Source organism: Cyrtonyx montezumae, unplaced genomic scaffold (genome assembly GCF_038088225.1).
Source record: "Cyrtonyx montezumae isolate F1298 unplaced genomic scaffold, pur_monq_1.0 scaffold_8, whole genome shotgun sequence".
Classification (NCBI taxonomy): domain Eukaryota; kingdom Metazoa; phylum Chordata; class Aves; order Galliformes; family Odontophoridae; genus Cyrtonyx; species Cyrtonyx montezumae.
In genome coordinates, this window is record NW_027072089.1 from 18,024,018 (window position 1) to 18,033,324 (window position 9,307).

The 9,307-nt window shown below is 41.7% G+C and overlaps 1 protein-coding gene across 1 annotated transcript; it reads right to left on the minus strand.

Annotated features, from left to right (window-relative positions):
- Window positions 1-2,497: 2,497 nt before the first annotated feature.
- On the minus strand, window positions 2,498-6,196 carry DCSTAMP (dendrocyte expressed seven transmembrane protein). The gene is made up of 3 exons (XM_065751852.1): window positions 5,177-6,196; window positions 4,269-4,583; window positions 2,498-3,533 (listed from the first exon to the last, which is right to left on the minus strand). Exons 1-3 carry the CDS (start codon window positions 6,194-6,196, stop codon window positions 3,450-3,452), a joined length of 1,419 nt encoding a protein of 472 aa, XP_065607924.1. The 3' UTR covers window positions 2,498-3,449.
- Window positions 6,197-9,307: the final 3,111 nt, after the last annotated feature.

A 9,307-nucleotide genomic window follows, 5' to 3' on the forward strand; every position in this document is an offset into this window, starting at 1 on the left:
TCATGATGAGAAAATATGTATTTCTACCTTTAATGATAATTTGAATTCACGTGGAGGCTTTAATCTGAGTGTTTAACAATTCCTAGAGCCTTGAAATCGTGTGATATACCTGGGAGACTAATGACTCATACTCATGAGAACTATGAATTCTCAAAGCTCTGAAATTACTTAAGTGTTTGAATATGTGTAGTTGACTGATGTTTAACACCCAGTGTTGGCTTAAGTGTGTTGCTCAAGGCCACAGTAACTCAAATTATCACAGAAATGAAACCCAGGAGAAATGGCTGCCAGCCCTTTGGGTACTGTGGAGTTAGGTGTCCGGGTCTTTCAAATGTCTTTTTGGCTCTTGGGACCCTTACTGAGATCAAAGTGACATAAAACACAGCCCAAAGGAGCAAAGTTAGTCATTTTTCTAACACCAGATGCTCTCACAGTAAGATAACAGCAAGGAGTTTTATAAGTAGTATAAACACCCATTACGTAAACTGAGCATTCTAAACCATGAAAGTATATTAACCATGGAAAAATATATTTTCTTCTGTTTCCTACACATTTTTGCTAGATAAGAAATGAGAATGCTTCTCCCTATACCACTGGCAAACAGTTTTTCATCCCTACATTCCTGGTGTATGTCAGCTGCTTTTTTTTTCTTATTCTACTTATGATGGGTGCACTTTAATGGTGAGATCTTCACTGGGATATAATTTTGGAACTGCCCAGCTCCTTGTTCCAAGACACCAGTAATGACTAGCAGCAGAGACAAATACAGTAGAACTGCGTATAGTTAATTTAGGAAGAAAAGTGATTTTAAAACACATTTATTTCAGCACGGTTCCTTAGTTGGAGCACTGGAAGGAGCGCTAAATGGTCTCTCAGCCCTGCCTTGGTCTCCAGACCTTGCAAGACTTCTGAATTTGTCCTACAGCCTCATCCTGGCTACCACTTGCAATTTATATTTGTCAGAGTCATTTGACAGAGTCGTTACTGGACCTGTGCTATAACTGCTCTCCTAAGTCAGCAGCTGTACCACAGTGCCTTGGAAAGCTGGATTAGAGCTGAGTTCTGCAGCCCACACCCTCTCCGTGGGCCTTTCCCAGGGACATGAAACAACTTCTTTCCTACAGATGTTTGAATCCTGCCTCATTCAGGCACATTCTCAGCCTCTACTGAGAAAAACATTGGATTTCATTCACTCTTCTTTCTGTCCTTTGGCCACTCAGACAAAATGGACTCTCTCTGATTGCTTTGAGAGCTGGCATTGCTGCCTTAACCTCCCCTCTTTTTATTTATTTTTTCCTGAAGCAGTAGGTCTCATGATAGGACAGTCGAGGATCTGCTTTGCCATGGTGTACCACAGTGACGCAGGCAGGAAGCTGTTCTCGTGCTCAGCAGCAGCACAGTCCTGTAGTTTGTGGCCTGTGCTCTTTAAGTTCTACAGTAACATCCTCATTCATAGGTATTATTTCATTAGCAGCAAATAGTGATCCTTCGACCCTTCCTTTCTTCATTTGCAATGTAAAACAGGACTAGAAGAATGACTCTGCCTGCTCCTTTGTTATTTACTTTAAAGCATCTGGACCATTTATGCTGTGATAAAAATGAGTTGCTGTTGCAGTGCTGACAGAGCAGGCATCAGGGAAGGTATAAACAGCTCCAAACCCTCTGCCTCAGCACACCCATTTGCCTGCATGAAATGAGCCCTGAAAAAGCATCCCAAAAAACACCCTTCCTCTTAGCTATGAAGGAAACCAACTCTGGGGCCTGGGGTGGTAATGAGGATTGTTTCATAAACACAGTGGTTGATAGGAAACGGCCTTGTTTGTGCTGTGTGTCAGTAGGGTCAGGAGAGCCAATGTGTCTCTCTGAATTACCTTCACAAGACAATCAGGTCAGCCTTTCATTAATTTTGCAAACCAGATTGGATGGTTTCATTTCATCCAGATTGGATCCAATTGGGGGATTTTTCACAGTAAATCAAACAACTCTTACACTAGTGAAGGGTGCTTAAAAATAGTTGAGCTCAGCCATGAGCCAGGGAAGGAAAGGGGTGAAGAGCTCAAAAGTCAAAGCCAGACCTCTCCTCAGACTTTTCTGAGTGCTGGGGGTGTGCGATGCATTTCTGACAGCCCCTAGAGAGGCAGCTGGAGACAATGCCCACTATGAGGAAAGAGGGTAAAAACTTCCATGAGCCAATAAATGAATAATTAAAACCCTTAATTTCAAATATAGTTCACTTTTACTCAGTAGAAAGAAAAAAAATATATGTTTTTATCCGTGGGGAAGTATGATCTATTGGAGCAGAAAAGAACATGGCAAAATAGATAGGAAAGGGGACTCTGAGTGATGAAGACAAGGGAATAGAGCCAAATGAACTGTAGGAAATAAGAGGGTAGAAAAGAAGAGCAACAGAAATAATTGTGAATGGAATGGAATTTTTATTGTAACTTGTAGACTTCTTAACTATTTTTTAAGGAGTAGAAGAAAAGAAGATATAATCATGTGGCTGAGGTCTATGGTAAACTGGCAATGCAAGGAACTGAACAGCACACAGAAGAGGTAGCTGAAGATGAACAAAACCCCAGACTTTTCCATCTCATAGGTCAGAAGCAAATGGGAGAAAACAAACCTTGTGAGAGCTGCAGAGAATGAGGAATATGTCTGCAATGCCAGGAGGGGCAGACCCACCCTTACAGCTGCACCATGTAAGGACCTCAGTGGGTGTTTCCCTCTCCACCACTGGGCCTGAAGAAATAGACCTTGTACAGTACCTCAGGGCAGGAGCTGTTCTGCCATTGGGATGAACCCTAATGTCTTTGAGGCCGTGAAGAGGATTTTGTTTTAGAATTCAGCTCAGTGTGCTGAGTGCATGACACCAGGATTGCTGACATGGCACTGTGCAATGGTACACTAGTGTTGGCACAGAGCGTTCACAAATCTGCACAGGTTTCTGCTGTGCTGCTCCAAGGCTGGAGGCTCTGTAACCTTGCCATTTGTCCACTCTCAAAGTAAAAAAGTCCCAGTCAGCTTCCTGACCTGAAATGGATTCCGAGGTCCCTCACCTTCCAAGGGTCTGAGGTGAGGCTGAACAACCAGTCATTTCACAGATCCTCCTTCCTGCCTTTCTTAAAGAATGGAGTGACATTTGCTTTCTTCCAGTGCTCAGGAATCTCTCCCAGCCACCACGATCCTTCAAAGACAATGGGAATGGCCTTGTGATGATACAACTAGCTTCCTCAGCATCCACGGGACTTAAATATGTCCAGTTCATTGAAGTACTCTCTCACCTCGTCATCTTCCACAGGGACAGAGTCATCTTCACCCAGACTTGATGTTTTTCAGGTGGAAAACAACTTCTGACACTTGCTACTGCAAAGTTTTAAGTGTTTATTCATTCAGACAACAGAAGCATATACTGTTATAGCCTTATCCAAGGATTCGTTTGGTCTCTTTCACACCGTGTTGTCATTTAATGTGGCCTTTTCCTTCTTCCTCACGACCTCTCTTGCCCTGAGTATTGGAAACCAAAAATTGACCTGAAAATACAGAAATATGATGCTTAGGTCATGGTATTTCTGAGTTACAGTTCATTCAGACACTATAGTCAGAATTGAAAGCTATTAAAAACAAACGGAAGAAGAAACATGGACATGTCTGCAGCAATACATAAGTATTTGCCTTAAATAAATGCATGTGTATTTTCCCATTTGTACAAACATATGTATGGATATGGAATTTATATTTTTACAGTTAAAAATTTCTGCTTCCTAATGGTATTCACAGTTCTGACACCACTGTGCTTTTGAAATGGAAATATATTGCCTTCTGTTTTCCTAAATAACAACACACTTTACAACATGAAGGGTCTGCTCACAAATGCCTGATAATTGCCATCTGCTTTGCAGAAATACTTTTTGTACTGGAGGTGCTTATCAGATATTTGTGAAAACAAGTTTCTCAAGTTGGACTCGAGGATTCCTTGAGGTCTCTTCCAACCCCTTCAGTTCTGTGATTCTGTTAGAGCTCTACGTCTTTCAGCACGTACTCATTGGGGTGTATCCATTTTGTGTCTGATGCATGTGAATTGAACAACACAGTTTTGTAATCCAGTCTTACCAACAGGAAAGTTGTCTCCATCTCCTGTGTAGGCAAGCACTGGGAGAAGTCAATTACCACATACTCGAAATTGAGAAGTGTTTAAGTATTTCCTGAACAGGGCTCTGCCTACAGTGCTGAGGGAGAGATTTTTTTCCATTGCACTGATGGCTTACCGTTCTAGCAAACACATTATTGACAGCTTTCTGTTGTAGTTTTGCTCTTTTCTTGAGTAATTTTGCATGTAAATATTGTATCCGCTTCATCTCCATATCAGGATAAAATGAATTTGACACAAGTATTTTGAGTTGGGTCAGGAGTCCAGAGAATAACCCAAAAATGATTAAGAAGAAGGTGATTATTCCAAGCTGGAGCCATGTCGTGGAGAGGTGGAGTTCTGGCTGAGGGATGCAGTTGTTCCTAAACAAAGAGATCTTCAAAAGATCGTTCTTTGCAATATGCTCATTCATGACAATGATAAGACTATTCTTCTGCACAAGAAAAAGGGAAAAAAAAAGTTGATGATAGTACTGGTTTCCTCCTTTCTTAATATTTCTCCTATTGGATATTCACATTTCCTAAGGTCCATTTAGTGTCTAATCCATCCAGTGCCTATGGATAGCAATATATTTATAAGCTAGTTTAAAGATATTTCAAACTGCCTTTTCTCCATTTCTCCTGGGGCATTGTCCTACAATTTGGGCTGCTAAGAGCTTACATTCTTAGTAGCTCTGCCAGAATAATGTTTAGCTGCTCTGGCTGCAGTGGTTTAATTTATTCCCACACCCAAGAACCTTCTCAGATCCTCCACTGGGGAGACATTCTTTCTGAGTAATGCCATGGAGCACAGCATGCCCATCCCTTTGGCTGTGACTCAGTTATTTGACGAACAGCGCTTTTGTGTCCACCTATATATGTAGCTTTAACAACAATGTCCCTCTTTGAAACAAACATATGAATTACAACGCTATGAAGGAACTGTCAGCTTATTGGCTGTGCTTCTGCTCCTGCATGAATGAAAATGAAGAGAAAGATTTCAACACTAAGTTAAACTAAGAAATATAAAGTGCAGATAAGTACTTACTTGCTGAGAGAGTCTGAGTTGAATCTCCAGATCTGGCAATTCTTGGAGATGTTTATTCACATAAAAAATTAGCCAATAAAACAAGTAATCTACTGCAGCAAACAGAAGCCAGACACAAAGATGAATAAATACAGGGAGAAAAAAATGCTGCATCTGTTTTCTTTCCTTCCTCGTGAAGCTGAAAGATGGGATTGTCACATAATTTTTTCTTTCTTTTTTGGTAAGTGGCAGAAGGCATGGCCTCTGCTGTTGCTTTTGATGCTCATCAAATGTGATGAACCGTTTTGTGATATAAGTATTCTTAAACTTGGCGTTATGAGAGCCCACAAAACGTTTGATAAAAAGCACAGTTCCAAAAAAAACTAGAAGAATCCCCACTATGGGCAGTACTTTCTGGCCTATACAGGGCAATATACTCAGCGTAAAAGATATCGGTTTAGCAACTCTCTGGATTTCTTGTTTTGTGTCATTCAGCTCTTGTTTCAGTGTATCATCCAAAATTGAGTAAGATGGTGTAAACTCATGCTTTACTGACACAGCAAATAGGTTGGTGGGAAGATTGGCCATCTCGTAAATCCATTTTACAGCCTCAATGTAATATTTTATCAAGTCAAATGTCTCATACTCTAAATGGCAGGTTATGCTGTCCGTCAGAACCTTTAGGTTGTGGAAAATACTTTGGATGTTGCCAGCTACCACAACACCTGTACCAGCAGTAAGGAGAGCATTCCTTCCCTCCCGCATCCCACAGGAGAGAAGAAACAGGGCACTGAAGCAGCGCAGGTGCTTGGAGAAGCAGAGTGCGATGGAGAGTGAGATCCAGACAAGGCCACAAAGCAGCAAGAGACCCGTGGGCTGCTGCTTCAGGGAGACATGGATGCCCAGGAAGAGGAGAATGCTTAAGAGGAATCCAACTGCAGAACAAATGGCAAAAAGCTGCATCAGGTACTTCCAGCCAGGCCTCCTTTCTGATGCAAACACTCCCCAGGCATTCTGGGCTACCAAGATAAATACTCCCATTTTCTTGATAGTTGCTGACACTGAAAAGGCTCAAACTAAAGAGAAAGGAAAACAGAAACACTGTTAGATACAGGGTCACAGTACTGACAACAATGCTATTTGACTGACAGCTTCATGTCACGAAAAACACAGGTCTGACTCACATGGCAGCTGAACTGCCCCAGTGAGGCCCAAATCTGACTCTCAGTGTAGAATCACTGAATCATAAAATTGTTTGAGTTGGAAGGGACCCTTAAAGGCCATCTAGTCCAACTCCCCTGCAATGAGCAAGGACACCTACAGCTTGATCAGGTTGACCAGAGCCTTGTCCGGCCTGGTCTTGAGTGTATCCAGGGATGGACATCCACCACCTTTCTAGGCAACCTGTTCCACATATACAAACCTGTAAGCTATGATTATGGGGATCAGTGAGATGGCGAACAGTGAGATAAGGAAGGAGAATCGATAGGTCTGTGGATACTGAGTCTCTCCTGGGACAGTACATTGGACAACATACATGGTTAACTCTTAATTTCTCATTCTTTTCACCTTCTTCCCTGCCTACAGCATGCTCACGCTGTAAATTAATTCAATCTGATGAGAGACTGTATTTGCTCCATGTTCACATCTTTCCTTCTTTTGTAATACATTTTTAGTGCAATTTTTTAGTAATTTATATGCTTATTAGCCTTTTAACATATTAGAACAAATAAGGTACTAATTAAATAAAATAAACTGTTGCAATTTTACTCTGTAATAAGGAACAGTTGCCTTCACAAATACATCCTGAAGATATTATTTTGTCTTTTGTTTAGCCTGAACACAGCAGGTAGCCAGGAACCAAACAATTATTTTATAGACATGCTGTATTTTTCTGGCATTTGACTTTATGAATTCTGCCAGCATTTACTGTGCCATTTTCCCCTTCCTCTCCTTATTACTATTTACTGGTTTTGTTGTTGCCGTTGGCTGTGCATGCAGCAGGAAGCAGAGGGTGAGCAGAGCAGGCAGATCCTCCTCAGTGCTGACGGATACTCTGAGAGATAACTGAAGGCTTTGGGTGCTTCCCAACCCCAGCAAGGATGGGAGATGGGCAGCAACAGAGTGGGCTCAGTTCCTGGCAACAGGCTTGGGAAGGCTGCTTCTCTCCATCTCCTTCACATGAGAGAAATTAGTTAATGGATGTCTGGGAAGTGTTCAGCAGATGTAGATCGAAGTCCCCATGTGTTTGGGAAAGGGGTGCAAGCAATGTGGGGAGGGGAGGCAGCACCCAGGACACTGGGCTCCTGCTTTTCAGGATCCTTGAGCACTGCTGCACCTACTTGTACCTCACAGAATAGTAACCTTGTGCAGTGAACAGACGTGGAGTTCTGTTCTTGATTTTACAAGTTGAAAAAGAATCAACTGCAAAGACTTTTTGCATTGTGTGACATTATGCAAAGACAATGAAAATATCACACACTTTGAGTTTTGTTTTGCAGCACTGATTTCACAGCTGTTCTCAAGCATGGACTTGCATGTTTCTATGTATGGTCTTTGTTTATTCCTTTCAGTGTTCATAAGCATATGGTAGGCTTTAGATAAGTGGCATAGGAGCCATTGTTTTTTGGAGCCTGTGGCAGGCACTCAGATGTCTGCCTGATGGCTGGAGGTTGGAAAATATGGAAATGTTCCTACAGAGCCTGTCCCTGATCTCAGCAATGCCAGGGCAGAGCCCTGGCTCAGCACCTCAGCTGGGCTCTCTATTTTCCCCATAAGACATGAGCAGTAGAAATAAATATTTAGCACAGGAGAACCACACAAAGGATGAAAACTGGAGGCCTGAAAAAGTATGGAGGCCAAAAATTCTTGTGTCAGTAAGCACTTAAACAGCCGTGAGTGCTTCAGAAGGGGAAATATCCTCCTGGCTCAGTGTTAGAAATAAATCAGTGAGCTCAGTGTCTCAGTATAAGAAGCTAATTCAGTGCTTGAAGAAAGAGAAACCTTGAGAGCTTCCTGGACAGATTTCCTTTGAAAACATTAATCACAGAAACTCTCCGAAAGCTGCTGGGTGCAGATAGGAATTCTAGCAGGAGGGTGACAAGAACAAAACCTTCATTTCAATTGCAGTCTGAATCAAAACAGTTTTTTCTTCTGTCCCATAGCACATATCAACGTGGCAGCTGCTACTTTTATTAATGTAGCATAAGGAAAGAATGTGTCTTGAAAAGCAGTTTCTTGCTGTTAAGTGCCAAAGTCTTTTTAGCACAGTTTTCTTGCGGCATACACTACAGAGGGGAGCTGGAAACTGCCTTTGATCCTGAGTTTTCTGCAGAACCCAAAGGGAACCCCCTATCTCTTAGTTTCCCTCATTGGGAAGTGCTTACTCAGACCTGGAAGTACAATATTCATCCACCATATGGCATGCTGGCAGGAGTAATTATGAGAACAAATTCCTTCCAGCAAGGAGTCTGGTCCATCCTTTTTAAGGCTTGTAATGTACTGAGATTAATGCAGTATTGTTAAGAGGTATTTAAGTTCCTGCTTATGATATTTCAGATATTGCCTACAGTTTTTAAGTAAGTAGAAAATGAAATGTAGCATCAAGCATACATAGAAAATGTTTTTCCAGCTTGGCCACAAGCTTTCAGCTAAATCTGTGTCATTATTATATAGTGCTTGTTTGCACCACGTATGATTTGTTTCCCTGCCTGCCATGGGTACTGTGTGGTTACTGTCCAAACAGTATGGTCATCTTCACTGCCAATTTGGACCTGTCCCAGCCCCTTGCTCTGATGAGCAACCAGGGCTCTATTTCCAGTATATGAATTACCACCAGGTTTGTCTGAGTTGGAGCAGGAAGAAGGCTTAAACGTGTGACAATGTTTGTCACATTTTGCTAAATCAGCCTTGTCCCTGCTGTCTGTCTTCATTTGTAATTTATATCAACCACCCAAAATATTTCATGAAAGCTATTAAATTATCAAGTCCCATTCTTTTTCTCACTATACATTTTAAGGTAAAAGTAGCTTCTTCCATTATATTAAGCAAAGAGTTTGCATGGGAGACTCATTCGTACATTGGAAATTTAGGTCTAGTTGTAATTCCTAAACAAGCAGTAGCCTGGGTAGAGACTGTTTCAGAAATACTCCC